The sequence below is a fragment of the Monodelphis domestica genome, chromosome 6 (assembly GCF_027887165.1).
Source record: "Monodelphis domestica isolate mMonDom1 chromosome 6, mMonDom1.pri, whole genome shotgun sequence".
Taxonomy (NCBI): domain Eukaryota; kingdom Metazoa; phylum Chordata; class Mammalia; order Didelphimorphia; family Didelphidae; genus Monodelphis; species Monodelphis domestica.
This window is the reverse complement of record NC_077232.1, coordinates 52,070,304-52,091,241: the sequence shown is the minus strand read 5'-3', so window position 1 is coordinate 52,091,241 and position 20,938 is coordinate 52,070,304. Positions and strand designations below refer to the sequence as shown.

At 33.0% G+C, this 20,938-nt stretch overlaps 1 protein-coding gene across 1 annotated transcript in view; it reads left to right on the top strand.

Moving 5' to 3' along the window:
• The window catches only part of LUZP2 (leucine zipper protein 2), a 749,802-nt gene that overhangs the window by 340,213 nt on the left and 388,651 nt on the right, over window positions 1-20,938 (top strand). The window contains exon 5 of the mRNA XM_056802005.1: window positions 636-698. Within this exon, the coding sequence (XP_056657983.1) occupies window positions 636-698 (63 nt within the window). The remainder of the gene's footprint in view (window positions 1-635; window positions 699-20,938) is intronic.

The window sequence follows — 20,938 nt, the reverse complement described above, 5'->3', positions numbered from 1 at the left end:
ACATAGACAATGATAGAGTTTTGGATTTAGATTCATGTAGATTTGAATACTTCTGCCTCAAATATTAACTTGCTCTGCATACTACCTAGGTTTAATACTTAATCTATGCATTCTGAGTTTTTTGATTTGTAAAAATGGGAAAAATAATATCACTCTCCTTATACAATTATTATAAAGATCAAATGAGATAATGTGTAAAGTGTATTGCAAAACTTATAGTTCTATTAAAATTCTAAGAATCATCATTAAAATCCTCTTCTTCATCATTTTTTTTTTCATTTAGAACTTTTTGAACTATACCAGATCTTCATATAGGAAAGCAAAGTATTGAGGCAAGATATAATTTCTTACAAAAATCCTTAATTCAACCATAAATGGTCTTTTAATTGAGTACAATTATGCTTGCCTATAAAATATAAAAAGAACGTTTTCACATTAAGGAGAGGTGTGTATATGGCTACATTAATGATCTCTTTGGTTAATAAAAATTTTAATTCCTTTTTCTTTCTCAGTATTTTATCGATAACTATGGAGGTAATTGTTTAATTTTACATGGAAAGTATGAATGAGAAGTTAGGAAAATGGGAGATGAATTTGAAATGTTTCTACATAATTAATATTCTATTCATTTTCAGATTAATTTTTTAAAGACTGAAATGGAAAGAAAAAGTAAAATGATCCGAGATCTCCAAAATGAGGTAAGATTTAACTTTAAGAAAAATGTCATATTTAAATACACATGCACATATCCAAAGACATTATGATTGAGACATAGAACCCATATCCATATATATATTATTTATGTAATATATATATAATGAATAATTTTCTTGAGAAATGGTACATAAATCCATACTGTTAATAATGTTTTATTGAAAACTGTGAAGACTACTCATATTGTCTTGTTCTTTCCTATGTCCAACTTTTTGAGTAGCCATATTTATTTCCTACTGTGTTCATACTTTCTGCTCCCATATTATCATTTTTCATCTATTGTTCATTGACTTTGGTTTATGACAACCAGAGAAGGATGCAAGTGACCTCTCTAATTTCGAAAGTGCTTTGGGGACCCATAAAGATATTGAAGCTACCTAATATTGAATGACTGTTATCCACCTGAATTAGACAGATGTACCTCAGAAACTTACTCTCTTTACTACTCAGAATTAATGTAGAAGAAAACCTTTGATAAGACTATCATATCTATAAATTCAGAATTCATAGCTTACTAACCAATATAGAACCATATAAATTCATTCCCTTAATCTGTATCAAGAAAAAAAATCACACCACACATTTTCTTATATTCAACATCATTTACTTGGTTTGAGAAAATAAAATCATATATATGATAGATCGAGATAGATAGACAGAGATAGAAGATATATTAAGTACTTTGTTCCAGTCACAAATCATAATAAATGTATTTAGATGTTTATAGAAAGAGAAATAGAACTCATAATGTAGTTTAGCAGGAGGAACATCTTATCTATATATATATATATATTTTTTTTTACTGATTTTCTTTTTAGTCTATTTAAGAAATTGGGCTGTGCTTAAAAATTTAATTTGTTACTGAAAAGATTGCAGTTTGTTGTGGATATTTTGGAAGACTTAAACAGGAAGATTTTAGAGGGTAGATGATTTTGTTAATTCTCTGGTAAAGTAATAACCATTTTAGAGTCATAGGGAACACAGATTATATTCTGTCCTAATTATCCATCATTTTAACACAAATGAAATAAGATCATATTGGGTGTCAGTTGGCAACTTCAATATAGAATTGAGGTCACAAAAGTGCCACCAAAGAGGGAGAGCTTGGGGATCATCCAGACTGTTTATTTGAACTTTGCTCTCTGATGTCTAAGGATATGAGCTATTGACTGATGTGGATGTGTAGGGAATTTAACTATTAAGTTAAAATTAGGAAAGATATATACAGAAGATGGAAGCCATGACAGTTGACAGATGATGTATACGAAACCATGACAAGTCCTATAAATCTAGTGAGAATAGTGCCAAAGTTCACCTGAGAGAGCTTGGGAGAATTAACAATAACAAAATTAAGATTTCATTATTTTTAAGGGGGAAAGAAGATAGGGATCAAAAAATACCTAGAACTGCACAGAAGAAAGTGAGACAGATAGAAGACGAAGATACACAACTATATTTTTGCATTAGTTTCCTTTTTTTTCCTGCCAAAGAGAGTAACATCTAGCCTGGTAAGGACAGACAAAATATGACAAATAGGATATTGATACCAAAGATAAGTAATAAAACTTTTAACTGATTTACAATACTTTCAAATCCCTTAGCTCAAATGAAAGACATTCATGGAGGAATGGAAGGAGCATATGTAAAAAACAAAGAAACAAACCAAAACACACACACACACACACACACACACACACACACACAAACAAACAAAAAAACCCAAACCTTATGTTTTAGGTCCTGTTCTGAGCACTTGCACATATCATATTCTTTGGTTCTCATAAAAAAGTATAATGTAAATGGTAATATTGTCTCCATTTTAAAGTTGGAGAAACCGAGGTAGAAATTTGTAATGTAACTTGTCATGGATCATTCAACTAATAAGTGTCAGAGGCTGAATTTGAACTTAGATCTTTTCTGACTCCATGCCCCATACTCTAGCTATATTGAGTATTCAGAGAACTAGTCGAAATGATCCTTTAGTCAAATTGGGTTCAATGTTCAACAAGTGGTCTTAAGAATATTATGAAGAATGTGAGAGGAGTAGAAGAATGGAAGAAAGTATTATGTAGTCATTGAAGGACATGTGATCTGATGTTTTTGTCTTTTTCTCTTAAGTAAAGATAATTGTCTGCAAATAATAGTTTGCATTCAGTTGTATCTAAGGAACTTCAACTTTGATTTCTGGTGTTACAATTAAAGTTATCTTGAGATACTGATTTTGGAGTAAGAACACAATTTTATTTTTAATTTTATTTAATTGATTAATTAAGAAAATGTTTCCATGGTCACATGATTCATGTTCTTTCCCTCCCCTCCTCCTATAGGCAATGTGCAATTCCACTGGGTTTTACATGTGTCATTGATCAAGATCTATTTCCATAATGTTGATATTTGCAATGGGTGATCATTTAGTGTCTACATCCTCAATCATATCTCCATCAACCCATGTGATCAAACAGTTGTTTTTTTTTTCTTTTGTGTTTCTATTCCCACAGTTCTTTCTCTGGAAGTGGATAGCGAAGAACCTAATTTTATTGATTGTATCAGGTTTATTGGTTAGGCAAGCCTCATAACTGGTAGAAGTGATATATGTTCTCCATGGCAATCTCAGGACCAGGAATGACCCAAACTGCCTAAAGCAGCCCAATAAATAGATTTTTAGGAGCATATTATTCAGTCCCTTTCTTGACTTCTCCAATTTATGATTGGTAATCTAGAGGTGTTCCAAAAACCTATTCATCCTCCTCACCTCCAGAGTTGGACAGGTCTGAGTAGGCTGGAGAACTACCTCTGTCTCCTGTTAAGAAAGAAGACATTCCTTGAGATTTCCAAGGACAAAGAAAATGCAAAAAGCAGTGGACTAGATGATAACTCTGACTCAGACCTCAACACAGAAATACATAGTAACTTTCCCTAATATACAGAAATTAATATAGTACATGAAAAATACATTCTCCCACCAGTGAATTTCTAGAATTTATTAATTAAAGTAATGGTGGGAGAATATATAGAAAAGGGAGTAATTTTCACCAAGATAAAAATCTTGATGCGTCTCTGGAAAGAGGAATCCAGTAGAGGGTTCAAGGAGTATATGCTTGGTTCTGTGCAATTTCACCTTTTTGAAAATAATTTGACTAAAAGCATAGAGAATTGCAAATATTTGTAGATAGCATAAAGCAGATGATAGGATTCAAAATCACATTTAAAATCAAACATACTAAATGAGATGGAATTACTTTAGAATAATTTACAATCTTACATTTGCTTTAAAAGTTCAAGATGAAGTCATAGCTGGATAGTAATTCATCAGAAAAAAAATAACACATTGGGTTCATTGAGGATTTCAAGCTCATTATTGATCATTGCACTGATAAGGAAAACCAGAACACTAATGTAGGAATTCTTTTTCATTGGGTTGGACTTTGTGTTCTCTTTTCCTTTCCAGTTAAAAGAATCAGTGACTTTCCCACATATTTTCTTTCTTTTAATAGAAAATATAGAACTAGGGACAGGTAGGTCACCAGATAATTCATACTGTGTGTCCTTTTGAACAAATCATCTTCAGTATATTCTCAGATGGTTAAATTCTTGATCATCTGTTGCCTTTTATTCTTATTTTTCTGCTTTGTCAGCACTGTAAGGCCATATTGCTGCAAAATAAATTAGGTCAGAAAAATTGAATAAACTTGAACTTGGAACCTCCAAATGTTGAACTTATTCATATTCATTGGGACCAAGCTTAGAGAATAATTTAAAAGAAAAAAAGAAAATTATGGGCAATAACCTTTGTTTTATTTTTCAACATGGCTATAAGCTAATTGACTACACATACTGTTTATTATCCCTAATATTTTCTTCAACATGAATTTTCTCATAACACTAATATCTGATTTTTTCAACAAAACACAATATGAAGGGAAAAGTGAAATTACAGCAGGTATGTAGTAGACTTTGGGGTATATCCATCAAAGACTTCTCTATTCTCACAATCTGGGATTTAGTTTCTTTTTTTGAGGTAAAAATTGAAATCACTGTTATAGGATGATATGATTTGGAGCTGAGAATGACTGTGAAGGTTATCCAGCTTAACACATATTTTATAATTGGAAAAATTGGGACATAGAATAAAGAAATAGTCTTCTTGATCTCACTGGGAGTTCTTATTTAGAATCAGATTTCTTGTGAATAAAATATATGTTGTCTTTATTTTTTTAATTTTTAAACCCTTACCTTCCATCTTGGAATCAATACTGGTTCCAAGGCAGAAGAGTGGTAAGGGCTACGCAATGGGGGTCAAATGACTTGTCCAGGGTCACACAGCTGGGAAGGGTCTGAGGTCAAATTTGAACCCAGAACTTCCCATCTCTAGGCCTGGCTCTCAATCCACTGAGCTACCCAGCTGCCCCCTAAATGTTGTCTTTAAGAGAATATATTTTATGTATCTGATACTTAGGAATTCCTCATTGGCTGATCTCTTTTTATACTCTTATTTTTGGCTAGTTCATCCTTTCACCTAATCTCAAATGATCACTATTATGGCAAGACTCCTAAACTTTCCAATCTAAGAAAGACCTTAAATCTGAATTCTGGAATAACATGTATAATTAATGACCAGGAATCTATCTTTTGATACTCTGCCCACCCCCCATAATTCCTTGCTAAATTAGGTCTTCCTCCTGATTTACATATATTTGTACATGGTGCTATCAGTTCTACCCTTTACCTAGGATGGAAACTTGAGGATGCTTTTTTTTAGACTTCTCTTATTTCTATATCAAGTCTATCATAAGCTAGTGATGATTAGAAATCATGCTTCAGTTCTTTGAGTATAGTAGATGCTTCATAATTTTGTGGAATTCTATTGAATGTCTCCAGTGTCTAATCCACAATATGCCACAGAGCAAATGCTTAAAATAGTCAATAACTAGAGTTTTTATTGAAATGCAGAAGAAGCAGAGGATTGGGCTAAATGGCAAACATAGCCATGGTATATGGTAATTTTAGTAAAGTATCCTTCTTGGTATATTTTCTTCTGTTTTGCCTCTCCTAAAATTTGAGTTCAGTAAAGTATAAATTTAGCTAAAGGATGTGGTTAATTATCTAGTTAAATAATTGAGATTTAACAATGCCGCATTCCTAGTTCGATAATTCTCATTTAAAAGTTTACTCTTTTTAACAGGCAGGAAAAAAAAATAATAGTAAAGATTTGTTCAGATAAATGTTGGAAGGACCTCCCAAATTTAACAAGAACGAGTAGCAACTTTTTTTTAAAGCCCTTATTTTCTCTCTTGAAATCAATGCTGTGTATTGGTTTCAAGACAGAAGTGCAGTAAGGGCTAAGCAATGGGAGTTAAGTGACTTGCCCAGGGTGAGGTCATATTTGAACCCAGGACCTTCCATCTCTAGGTTTGACTCTCAATCCACTGAGCTACCCAGTTGCTCCCTTGACTCTCTTTTCTTTGACTTTCTCCCTTCTTTTCTTTCCTTTTTTCTTCCCTTTTCCCTTCTTCTCACCCTTCTTTTCTGTCTTCATTCTTTCCCTTTTAACAAATACTTGTGGAATTCAAATTAAATGCTTAGAGAAAGATAACTTTAAGGGGCAGCTAGATGGCTCATTGGATTGAGAGTCAGGCCCAGAGATAGGAGGTCCTGGGTTCAAATCTAGTTTCAGACACTTCCTAGCCGTGTAACCCTAGGCAAGTCACTTAACCCACATTGTCTATCCCTTACTGCTTTTATAACTTAGAACCAATAAGACAGGATGTAAGGGTTAAAAAAAAAAGATAACTGTAAATTCAATTCCTATTCTCTAGGAGCTTATAGATTAGTTGTGGAAAATAAGGAAGGGAAATAAATCAGTAATCATGATGACATCTATGATAACTCCTGTCAGAGAAGTATACAAAACAAACAGGCATAAATTCAATGAAAAATATATCATTTCTCATGAATAGTAAATTATTTTCTATTGTGAGAAACTCTCATTTGTGGAAACTCTCCCGACAATAAAGTTTGACATTCTCTGTGCCACTCATGCAGTTGCCTGGACAACAGAGAGGTTGATTGATTTTCTTGCCATTAGCTATCAGAAGTAGAATTTGAACTAAGGAACTTCTGTCTTCAGGGTTGAAGATCCACCTTACCAATACTGCTGGCTCTTCCTATCTTTCGAGAAGGCTCACCATTTTCACAAGATCTACCATTTCAAAAATCCTTGGACTTAAATCTCCTCTGTATCATCCAACTAGATAAAAATAAGCTTTGAAGCCAAGGTCTGTTTGACTAAATCCTGGTGAACACCTACTTTACAGAAGAACACATAAAACATGCTTATGACTGTTGAATTGAAATTAGTCAACTGAATAACTAAATCAACTATATATCTCAGAGAGATTAAGCAATTTGTCCAATATAAACCAAATATCATAGAGAGACACGGTTTAATTCTAGCATTTATGACTACAAAATTACTTTTACTAACATGTCAAGTTCCTTTCTGTGTAGTTAGAATGTTGTACTCAGGACTACGTTTCCCATAATTCCTTTTTCCCTTTCATTTACATTTGCGGGGTTATGGTGTTTGTATATAGTGGAGGTGCCTCCTCCTTGCTCTCTCTTCTATGTGGGTGACTTGGGTGAGCTCCCTGTGGACATGAACCTTTTAGTTTCCCTTTTGCTTCAATTAAATATTTATTTTCATTATTATTTAATTACATAACCAATTGATTAATGTAATAAATAATTAAATATTAAATTCAATTAAATATTAATAAATTTTATTAAATATAATACTTACAGTATTGGACATTCATTTTAAAATCTACATCTCCATTGTAGGTGATTAGGGAAGTGTCCTCGTAGAGAATCATAGGTTCACAGATTTAGAGTGAGAAGTTTACTCTAGTTATTTTCTGGCTTGACCCTCCCATTTGGTAGATGTGGACATAGAAAGTTAATAAAATAACTTGCCCAATGTCACAAAATTAGAGACTATAAAAGCTCAGGTCTTCTCAGTTTAAAACCAATCAGCTATCTATTTCACCATTCCACTGTCGTGGTGAAATGTGAAAAACTTACAACTACCTTTACACATTTAATAAATCTTTTTTGGAATGAATAATTATAGATTTAGTTTTCTTAAAAGATGACTTTTCTTCTAAAATGTAGAAGTCAGTAATAATTAATAATTAATTAATAATTAAAATAAATTAATTAAATAAATTTATTTTAATAATAAATTAATAAATTAAATTAAATTAATTAAATAAAAATAATTAATAAATAATAATAAAATTAATAATTGAGAGAAACTTAATCTACTTCTCTTCAACTTCCTTGCAGAGGCCTTTGAATCTGCCAAGTCAGGTCCATGAGTTCCTATTCTAAATGATAAAAGCATTGAAGAGTCCTATATTTCCTGAATATGTTCCATCCAGAGTCATAAACCCCAGAACTATTCCCATTCAATATGGCGGTAAAAAGTTAAGCTCTGTTTTGTAGGAACACAGAAGCTTTCCTATGTTTTTCTGAAGGTCATGATGATTTTAATGGATTAGAACACTATAAGGCAGTTATATTTTGTGCCTGATGCTGAATTTCATCTCCTAGTTTAGAAAAAAAAATTGTTAAAGAAATAAAGTCTAATCAGAATCAAAATATATTCAAGTCTAACCTGCTGCCCCCTTCTCAGTTATTTTTCTGGAATTACATATAGGATTTCAGAAAGAATAATACCATTGGAATGCTTTTTATCAATACCAGAAACATTCATTGAACATTTGTTAACTTTCTATAATTCAGGAAAACCTTTTGACAAAGTAGAAATGATAATGATGAGAGTTCACATTCATGCAGCTCTTTGAAATTTTATATTATACTTTTCTCATTCTACTTTTGTTAAATCAGTATTCATATAGGTTTCATTATTCCAGTTTTACAAATGAGATAACTGAGGCTTAAAAAAGTGAAGGAAGTAGAGTTGCCTGAGGATACTCAGCTAATAAATGCCAAAACACGTACTCCCACAGAAATCTTCTGAGTCTCAAGTCCAGTTTTATCATCATGCTGTCCCCCAAAGTGTATTTACTGACATTCAGACTATAACAAAGATTTATTAGAACTTGAAAATTTCTAACATTTTGCTGAACTCTAAGCTCCACGATGAAATGAATAGAATCATCTCTAAATAATATATCTATCATATTGCTAGTTTAGGGCTGTGCAAAGAGTCATTGCTTAATGAATTAATGCAAATTTGATTAATTCCTGCTAAAATAATTTTTCAGGTTTAGAATCTCAGAGAATCTTAGAAATCATTTGATCCAACTCTTTTATTTTAGTATTGAAGAAACTGAACACTTGTAATTTACCAAAGGCTATGTACAATTAGAAACTTCAAAGCAGGGATTTGAATTCAAATCCTAGGATTCTAAAGTCAATGGTTTTATTTCAGCAATCTTCCTACTGCATTACAATGCATACTTTCTATTTAGTCATTAAAATCTTTCATCATCTGATGTTACTTTCTTCTTTTTGCTTAAGTGTCCAAAGAATAGGCACTTTACCTTACACATCCCTTTGCATTTAGAAAAATAGGTCAAGCTCATTTTTTAAACCTTCTGCCTTTATTTCCTGTATTTTTCCCCTGTATTTTTCTATATTTTTTTCCTGTAATTTTCCTGTAATTATTTTCCTGTAATTCCCACCCCTCTCATCTCCATCCCACCTCTTTAAGGTTTAGTCCAAGGTCTACTTCCTTTATCTCATCTTCTTTAACTACTTCCATCTTCCTGGATGTCTACCTTTTTCTTAACTCTTGTGACAAAGTTTGATAAACACACACCCAGTCAGAAAAACTAGAGAACTGGAAGGAACATCAGAGGTTTTCTAGCACAATCCTTACATGAAGCACAATGCAACATCTTTTAAGCACAAACACAAAAAATTTAGAATGTTTAAAATTATTAAATTTATATATATATATATGTATGTGTGTGTATATATATGTATATATATATATACATCAAGTGAAATATGAGACAGAGACCTGTTAGAGTTATTATGAAATTCTAACCTCTGAAATATACCTTCCAGGAGACTGAAGGAAAGTGTCTTAAACTCTCATTTATTTAAGGTCCCTTAATAAAGTCACTAAAAATTGTTTATTATCTGGAAAATAGGAACTGAGAAATATTTTCAAGATGTCTACCTCCTGTTATTTTCAAAATGAATACTTAAAAAAGGGTTTTTTCCCCTAGACATTATATGTAATCAATAATTATAGTGATGTTATAGCAATTCATGGACACAAAGCAAGTCATTTTAATTTTCATAGTTAACACTGTGAAGTGAATAAAGCAAATGTATACATTTTCGAGTAAGGCTCCTAGAAGTTCAGTAACCTATTAAAGATCGCTTGGAAAATAAACAGGATTAAAAATCACATGTTCTGACTCTAATTTGAGAAGAAATGTGGTATATTGGGATGAAGACACAGCAAACATTTTAAAACATTTTAAAAATGTTTTTTTTAAACATTTTTAAAACATTTTTAAAAAGTTTAAAAACATTTTAAGTTTCAAATTCTATCACTAATTATTTGTTTTATCATGTTTGGGAGGACAAGATTTCTCTCGGCCACAATTTCTTCATGTGTAAAGCAAAAAATTGAAATGGATAACTCAAAGTCCCTTCTAGATCTAGGTCTATGCTTATAATACCTAATATTGTTTTAATTATATTCTGTTGTATTCTGTTGCCTTCCTGGATCTTTCATGACTTTAGACATCTCTCAGATTATGAAGGTATTCCAAGTGTTTCATACATACTGTTAATCAGGAGGAAAATGGGAAAAGAGGAGAGGTGGGATGGTAACTTTATTAAGCAATCTCCATTTTGACTCAACAATGTGTCTGTGTTGATTTCAGCAACTGGACACATTTGGGCATTCTGCCTACTAAAAGAGCTCCTAACTTCTTCTCAATGAATTTTGTCAAATCACATTATGATGCTTTTGACAAGTATAAGTATTTCCTCTGCCTATGTCATGTATTCTTTTACCAGTCTATATAAGGAACCACTTTAGATAAAATTAATATATAAAGGAGCTTAGACATAGGATCACATGGCTGTCAGAAAGGGCTGAGAATTCAACCATTTTTAGTCTTTGTAAAACTATAGAACCTAAAACACTGGAGAAAAGACTGCTTCAAATAGCACAAAAACATATTTTCCAAAAAATATTTTCTCTTCATAATTCCTATAACTTAAGTAATTTTACTCAATTGATCATGTATCTATTTTTTAAGTTGCTTATTACAAGCACAAAAACATATTTTCCAAAAAATATTTTCTCTTTGTAATTCCTATAACTTAAGTAATTTTACTCAATTGATCATGTATCTATTTTTTTTAAGTTGCTTTATTACAAGGGCTCTAAGTCATCTTTGTACCCTCAGAGCCCAATTAAACCTTTGGAGAAATACATTAAGATACAAATTTGTTGAACTTATAAATGATTCACTTGATTCTTTTAGATATTCATAGATAGCTATCTTATTGCAAACATTCAATATATGAATTAATAAATCATGATTGATTCATGTTTTTCTCCTTATTTCAGTTGTAAAGGTGGGTTTTCTAATGCTGATAGATGATTTATTGAAATTTTCCTGTCCTTTGTCTCTTCCCTTTCTTTGTTTATTTTATCTTCTTTATGAGAGTGGCACCCTCTTGGTTGTTCAAACTCTAAGGAAGGAATATGATAGCAGTTAGGAATCTCTTGTAGTTTCTAGACAGCTGATCTAAATTGGAAAGATTTGTGTCCAAATCCAGCTTCTTAGATTTATTTGCTATTAGACTGTAGGCAAGTCACTTAATCTTTCTGTAATTCAAGCTTGAGAAAAATGCTTATTAACTTGACAATATAAGCAATTCATCAAGACTAATTTATTAAATTGTAGACATGTTGAAGGTCCCATTGACATATCAGCTGTCCTAATATCTAGCATCCCCTACTATGAAAAAAATCATAACTTTTACAAATATCCTTGATAACTCTAGATGACTAGATTTCCTCTCTGAATATTATTTGCATGACAAACTGATAATTCATGTGGAATTTAAGACTTAGATCCCTAGGAAAATAATTTTATTAATTTGTCAATAGATGAGGAAAATATTGATGAGGTGATGCTTCCTTATTCTTTAACATCATGACACAAAAGCAGTTGACCTTTCATTATGCCAAAAAGTAATAGAAAAGGTCTCTTCCAATCCCACACCATTTCTGAATCTTCCCCTGAAGGAATAGTATGATTCTGGAAATTGTAGCTATTAAAATTATATAATACTACAAGGACTTGCCCACACAGTTGAATATAGATATTTGATAGTATTTTTGTTCTATATGGGAAAATATTCCCAATCATTAATAAGAAGATCAGTACAAACCTAAGTAAACCATGCATTCCATCTCTTACTCAACAGATTAACAAAGATGATGAAAGCAAAAACAATGGTCAATGTTGGAGGAGTTGTGAGAAGGAAGGCACAATGATGTTTATTGGTGGAGATGGGCATTACTACAATTATTCTAAAAATACATTTGGAATTTTACAAATTAAAGATCATCCTCCAAGAAAGTCGTAGAGAAAAAGAAAGGTTTTATATAACCAGAATATGTACATCATATTTATATACTAAATATGAAGAAGTAAATAGTCTTTTATGTTAAGATCAAATAAGAAACAAAGGCACCAACCCATTGTGGAATGTCTAAACAAATTGTGGTACATAGAGGGAGAGTTTTCAAAGAAGTTAAATATTGCATTAAATTTCAGATTTTTGAGTTGTAATGATTGCCATTATTTTTTATCCTTTTTTATTTCCTAAAAAAATATTCTTTGCTATAAAGAGAAGTTCTTTGGGAAGGAAAAGTATAGAATAAAGGAGAGAATTTGCTCAATGTAAAACAAAAATTTTCAATAAAATGTTACACATATATGTATATATACCTGGTTATTTAATCTAAATATATACATTTGTAACCATTATATTATTCCTTTAGGCAATTTTGATATGGGAATTAAATTGTTCTGTGTCTGGGTACTTTTAAAATAAGTCAGCATTATTCTCCTTATTAAAGCATTAATTTAAATAACACCAAGAAACCTTTATTTTATAAAGTATATAGGATCATAAATTTAGAGTTTAAAGAAACTTTAGGTCAGGTAGTCTAACCCATTCATTTACAAAATAATTAATATGAAACTCAGAATAATAAAATGATTCCCCCAGTATCACAGAAGTAGGATGAACAATTTGACTGAGGTCTTCTGATTTCACTGAACTGGCAAGGATATTATCAGATAATTGTTTAAACAGAGGAGTTGAAGAGGTACAGGGCTGTCAGGGGGAAAGAATGAAACAGGAACAGAGCAAGAATAATGCATAGCCAATGGATAGCCTATTATGTTCTAACACAATACAATATAAAGAGAATGAAAAGAAGATAACTAGAACATTAGATGCAACTAATGTGGTAGATTTAAGACATGATGAAGGATTACAGAAACATCTTGAAGTTATATGTGATAAGCAAACATAGGAACAAATTAAATAAAGCAAAAAAATTTACCCTAATCCAATATTCAGTTGAGTCTAGTTCAGCTTCATAAAATTCATAATATTCTCATAACTTCTTTTGAAGAGTTTCTAAATTATGAGCAGTTTGAAGCCTTCCACTCTTTGACATCTGAAAGTTTAATTCAGTATGCCTGACACCCATAAAACTCAGAGCAAATTGTTCTCAGGAAGCAGAAAACTTAATCTTCCTGTTTAATACATAGGGCTTGGGCATAGTTTTTGGTATACAATATGAACTTTATAAATATTCATTCATTTAAATAAATTGACATAGACTGTTCTTCCCCTATTACTGTTATTATTATAGATGTAGGAATACAAATTTAGTACCTCAAAAAATGAAATCTTGAGATTTTCTTTTTTGTTGACTTGGGTTACAAAATTCAGCAGAAACTAGGGGCTTATTTCAAGATCATCTAGTTAAGTCTGCTCCTATAATAGCTAAAGAGAGGACTCACAGTGAATTAACATGCCCAAAGTCACATGACTAATAAATCAAAGAATCAAATAGGAAATTCCATCTTCTCTCATATTCCCAAATCCATAGGTCTTTCTACTATACATTAAACTTCCAATCAAGATCAAAATTTTCATTTCTTACCTTTGTTAATAACTGCTGTCCTGAATTTTGTGACATTTTATGGTATATGATCTTCCCTACTCTGCCACGACCCCCACCCAAATGGGACATTATATGATATAGGTTGTTCATGTGTTATCACACAATATATATTTCCATTTTTTATGTTATGAAAAAATGCACATATTGTTTATACTAAAGACAGATTCTTGGAGACAATGAACTGAAGGATGGAATGCTTTAAGCTACATTCATATTTCATCAATTCTTTCTATTGTGGTGGTTATCCTTTTTCATCATGATTCTCTTGGAGTTGTAATGTCTTGATTTGCTAATACTAGTCATTTACAGCTGATCGCCATACATTATTTCTATAACTGTGTACCATATTCTCCTTGTTCTGTTCATTTTGCTTTGTATCACTTCGTATACGTCTTTAGAGGATTTTTTGGGTGTGTGTGATCAATTTATTCATTAGTTATTATGACACAATAGTATTCTATTTCATAATAAAAATAAAATAATCATAATAAATAATAACAAACTAGATCATCCATTCCCCAATTGATGGACATTTCTTCAGTTTCTAATTCTTTGCTACCACTAACAAAAGAGCTCTTGTAGATATTTTTATGCAACATTTTTCTACTTTGCCCCTATATTTGATTGATCTAATAGTGGTATTATTGAATTAAAGTATATGTATAGTTGTATGGCCTGTTGGGCATGGTCATTTCACAGTTATACTAATAGGACATCATTTTTAAAACAGGTTTAAAAAATCTTCCAAAATATTTTTTTCCAGATTTCATGTAGGTGTAATTTTCAATAATCATTTTCTTATATTTTGTGGTTCATGATCTCTCCTTATCCTTCCTTCTGATCCAAGTCAGGAGCTAACATATGTATTTTATAATAACAAATGTACAAAAGATATTTTCATGCTTACTCTTTTTGAAAGGAAACATATCACACTAGAGAAAAACTCTTGGAGGAAATAAAGTAAAGAAGGTTTGTGTGATAGAGGTCTAATCCAAGTCTCTTGACAGCAAAGGGAAAAATCTTGTCTGAGACTGGATCCTGAGCACTAGACTAAATCCCTCCTTGAACCTGATTACCATCCCCCCTCAAAGATCCCAAGAAGTATGCCAGAAACATGAGAAGAGGAAGAAGTAGCCCTAACAGATCTCTCATAGCTCCTTGATACCCTGGGTCTGGGCATTGCTCTGCTGTGACAAAGACCAGGGTTCACCAAATCTGAACCTCTCAGAGACCAGGCTGTCAATCCTGGGTCTCTCAACTTTGGAGGGAGGGAAGGAAGATTCAGACAGACAGGGACCTCCTTTCCCCTCCCTCCTCTAGCCCCCCAAACAGGAATATGTCCACTCAGACATATTCCTGTTTTACCCCTGAAAATACTTGTTTAGAATAAAGATTATCACTTATCCTTAAATGACTTCATTGTGAGTGAAGGAAATAGTCAGAGTGGAAGAGAGAGAGCTGATTTCTTTCTCTTTCCCCAAGGGAAGAAGTTCATTTACAAGAACAATTAATAGAGGGGAGTAAAAGGCAGATTTAGTGAGGAGACACATTTGGAGAGGACTGAAGGGGGGAATCACCCATCTCACCCTCCTTCTACCTGCTGGGACATATAACATCAACTCCTTCTATCCCTGATCCTAAACTTGGGGTTGTGGGGGGAGGAGACTCCATTCTTTCTCCCTTCCTCCATAACACCTAAATCAACCTTCTAATACATATGCTTCAATCTGCATTCAAGCTTTGTCAATTCCTTTTCTAGCAGTGGATAGCCTTTTTCATGAGTCATGGAGCTGAACTGCATACTTGCATTGTTAATAATAGTTGTCATTCATAGTTGATCATTATGCATTATTGCTTCTACTGTGTACAACATTATTCTGGTTCTGATGACTTCACTTTGCATTATTTCATATGTTTTCTTTTTAATCATCTTTTTTTATTTCTTGTCATACAATAGTATTCAATTACAATTAAATACCACACTGAACTTCTCTTCAATTACCAGTTTTTTGCCATCACAAAATAGTTGCTATAAATATTTTTTAACAAGTCATTCTTTTTTCCCTATCTTTAATCTCTTGGGATACAGACCCAGTAGTGGTATTGATGGGTCAAAAGGTTGGTAGAGTTTTATAACCATTTGTGTATGATTCCAAATTGCTCTCCAGAATATATACATATATAGATTTTAGCCCTACCAATAGTATATTAGTATAGTGTTTTTCATTTACTAATTGTTAATGATAACTGCAACAGAGGCAGACAAACATATATCAGAAACATGCAACAGCACCAAGAGTATCCCAAATAGCCACTAATATATATGGAATGAATTTGCTCATCACTCATAAACACTGATGGTTGTGGACTGCATTGGTTATTTGCTTGTGAGATGGAAATGTAATGCAATGAAGAGGCTAGTGAATATGGAGTCTGAGGACCTCAGTTTAAGACTTTAACTCTAGTAATTATTAGCTGTGTAATCTGGGAAATGTGCTAACTTATTCTTAAATTTTAAATGTGTAAAAAGAATGGCTTGCTGAGATAGAGGTCTGCATAGAATATGAATACATAGAATTCTGGATGTTGAATCAGATAGCTCTCACTTCAAATTCTACGTTAGAAACTTAGAATTGTGACCATGGGCAAGTCAAAATTGTAAATTTCAAACACCTAATCAATAAAACAAAGGTAGTTCTATCTAATAATCTCTAAGTTCCTTTCCAGCTCTGAATCTATGGTTTTACAATCCTAAGTCACTTTAACTCTCCTGGACTCAGTTTCATCACTTGTTCAATGAGAGTTTTAGTTTGGATGATTTCTAAGGTTTCTTCCACCCCTGACTATAACTCTGTATCATCTCTTTTCAAATCCATGCAGGCTATAACAAGAAAATTCTCTTCTGGTTAATGCCTTCATAGAGATTGACATTTCACTCCAGTCTATTGCTTCCCACTCACAAACATTCTTCAGGTTGTGATACTTCAGATAAAGCAAAGTGTTGTGACCTTCCCCACACCTTTATATTAGTTTGTATTAGCTCAGTGGGAGCATTTTTCATCTACTGGCACCTAGAATAGATTTCATTTCTCACCTCTACTTTCACAGATCTCCTAGGGCTACTGAGAGTTCTTGGTGTGTATCTCTTTGAGACCCAAGGACCAGAAACATGTTTTGTTTTTTGTTAGAAAAACACAGGAAAATAATTCACCAATTTTTAAAAAATAAAAAGTATCCTGAACCTAGAAAGTGAATCACTGTCCATTCTCAAACAGTCTGTGAACAGTATTTGTCAACAGCCTGCATCAGTGACACAGTTATATAGTAAAGCCTCACTTAATTGAGATGCATGGGGAGCAGGCATTCTAGTTAATTGAATTTTCTAAGAAAGTAATTTTCAATTATTCAGAAAAAAACACTCCTTTAACCTCTACTGAACAAAATCTTCCCAAAGAGATTTTGTTTCCAAGTTTCAAAAGTGTGTTTATGTATCAATGTTTATATATATTGAATATATATATATTCAACAAAGTTGTTGTCTTCCCTAAGTTCATAGGATATAGATTGAGGAGAACTATTAATCAGTTAGAAAACTATCATTTTCAGAAGAGCATAACAATTAGAAGATGCTCTGGAGGTTCATTGACAGATAGAGAGAGAGAGAGATTGATTGATTGAGAGATTTCAGCCCTACTAATTTAAGGTAAGATCAGGCCCCTGATTTCAGCTCAGCTTGGTCCCCTTTGTGCTGAGCTTGCCAAACTCCAGCCCAGGGAGTCAGTTTATTCAAGAGAGGAAGTAAAGAAAGCTCTCTTTGGTGCCCTCGCTTAAAAAAAATTATTCATTTATTTAGAATATTTTTCCATGGTTACATGATTCATGATTTTTCCCACCCGTCTTCTCTCTCCCCTCTCAGAGCTCCCGAGAAATTCTACTGGTTTACATGTGTATCATTTTTCAAAACCTTTCCCCATATTATTCATGTGTGCAAAAGAGTAATCTTTTAATGTCAAAACCCCAATCATATCTCCATTGAATCATGTAATCGATCATATGTTTTTCTTCTGCATTTCTACTCCCACAGTTCTTTCTCTGGATGTGGATAACATTCTTTCTCATAAGTCCCTCAGGATCACTGCATTTCTGCCAGGAGAAAAGTCTGTTACATTTGATTGTGCCACGATGTTTCACTTTATGTATACAGTGTTCTCCTGGTTCTGTTCCTTTCACTCTGTATCAATTACCGGAGGTCTTTCCAGTTCACATGGAATTCCTCCACTTCATCATTCCTTTCAGCACAACAGTATTCCATCACCAACAGATTCCACAGTTTATTCAGCCATTTCCCAATTAAGGGACATCCCCTCATTTTCCAATTTTTTTGCCACCACCAAGAGCTGTGCTTGCCTTTTAAAACCCACTAGCTTCTCCCTCCATGGCAACATTATATATTGACACTCATGGTGACACTGATGCTCATGCTGATGCCAGGGAATGCCAGAGCTAGACTTTATACTTATGTTCAAAAGCCCCTTAATAATTTCCTTCACACAGAAAGAAACTAATAGTCAAAGATAAATTATTGTTGTTCATATAAAGCTGTTGTTATTGTTGTTGTTGCATCATGTCTAATTCTTCAGGATCCCATTAGTGGTTTCTTTGGCAAAGATACTCAAGTACTTTGCCATTTCCTTTTCCAACTCATTTGCGCAGATGAGGAAACTAAGGCAAACAAGGCTAAATGGCCAGCCCATGGTCACACAACTACTAAGTATCTGAGGCCAGATTTGAACTCAAGTCTTTCTAAATCTAAGTCTGCCATTTTATCCACTTTGTAACATAGCTGCCCAGGTCACATAAATAACAAATAGTAAAACCAAAACATACAGTCCTATATTTCTGATGTGATTTTCAAACTCACTACATGCCACTGTCTCTGTGACAGTGAAACTTTTTAGTAAAATGCTAGGCTTATTAATTTAAGGTTGGCCTATTTCTCTTTGTTAAGGCCTCAGATGAAAAGAGACTGAGTTCAATATGTTTTAACTTCAATACCCTCAGTTTTATTTACTTATTTTAGTTGGGGAGAAGGACTACCTTTTCACTTTATCTTATTATTGCAATTTGCTACTTGTTTTCTTAAAAGCAGGGTGGAAGGGGAATAGATAAATCCAGTTAATTGCCTGTTCCAATTGGTCTGATTATGGTTAATGGGTGATGGGAATAATGCTAGGTTATTTAAATTCCTCAATTGTCTTAGAAAGACATTTTCTGTATTTAGTGCTTGCTTTTCAGGCTACAGTTCATTAAATCAGTTTGTTGCTCTGGCAAAGTTAACCAAAGTTTAATGTTCCAACCAATATGCACACTCGAAAAAAATTTTTTTATCATTTTGGGTTTAATCACCCTTGTTATCAGGATTGTGGGCCTCAGAACTTACTGTGTGTCAGGCATTCATCAACAACAACATATTCCTCAGAGACCACCTGGCTAATTAGACTCAAGCAGACCATTCATTTATTCACCCATTTTCTTACTATTTTCCTCAAGGCTATTTCTTTGAGTCACAAGTAATCCAAGCAAATTAGGTATAGTGTGATTAGAATTGGATGAAGGCCTCTGAAAGAAAATGTGTTTATATTTTACAATCCTTTAGGGCAATAGAACCTGATGGAGGTAGAGACAAAGTTGAGGCAGATACTCATGGTAGATAATTCCAGACATGAATAGAAATGTGATTTTATCAATATGAGCTTTGGGTCCATTGAAGCAGATTGCTCTCACTTCCCATGCCTTGGTAAATGGCCTTAATGGCTTATTGTAGCCAAAAAGCATTCACCACCTGGTGGCCAGCCTTCTGGAGACAGATCTCTGCAAATTTAACTAGTTTGATCCTCAGGCAATAGTCTAATCTGTTGGGGCGAACAAATTTAAAAATTATTTAACTTGGTAGGACCTGTTAGGGCTTTATTTCTACTAGCTTAGCTTCAAGAAGTAAGGGTCAGCTCATGACACAGCAGAGGACTTTAATTTATAAGGAATATTCTAAATTAAATATGGACTTAAGTTAGAGGTATGATTTTTTTAAATGAAGGTACCACCTTCAGTGATGTAAATTATTACCTATCTGGCTGTTTTCTGAAGACACACATATAACTCTCCCCTAAAGACCTTGTCAGAGTTAAAGGCAACCTCAACTCTAATACTTAGTATTCATTGATCTTTGGAAAGTCATTAGACTCAAAGCTCATCTGTGCCCTTAACTTAAATCTTATGTATGGGTGGAACTTCATCCAGTCCTTAAGACAAACAAAATTATCATAGAATGTTTGTACAATATTCCTGGAGTCAAGATATAATATGATCTGGGTCAGAGTTTTATCTATATCTTAACAGTTATAGAACCACAGAACTGATGACTGTCTTAGAAATCATCTAATCCAATCCAATCCCCTTATCATTTTGATGGATTCAAGGGAAGTCAACAAGCTTATCCAAGTTTCCTAGTAAGAACAAATTTATAAGCTCTTCTAACACCATCCTAAAGAGCCTGACCTTTGGCTACACAGGAGGGACTTTGTTTTAATACCTCATATCCAGGCAAGCCCTGAACTTTGAGGATAGTAGCACGAAGGCGATAGAGCACCTACAAAATTTTCCTTTCCTAAATCTCTGAACCTTCAGTCAATCTCTTTATTTTTTTTTGTTTTTGTTTTTGTTTTGCTTTTAGAAATAGAAGCAAAATCAAAGCAAGTCTTGCTTCATGACTTCCTGAGTAGTCAGGCAAGGACCTGAGGTAGAACAAGAGTTCTAAATCATAGCTTTTTGCTTTTCTGCTTCAGTTAGGTAGCAGATGCTGGGAAGCAAGGGACTTAGAAAGTCTGCCACCGTGAAAATTGCATGAAAGCTTCCAGCTCCTCATTAAAATGCTCTGGAGGCTGAAATGTGAGGGAG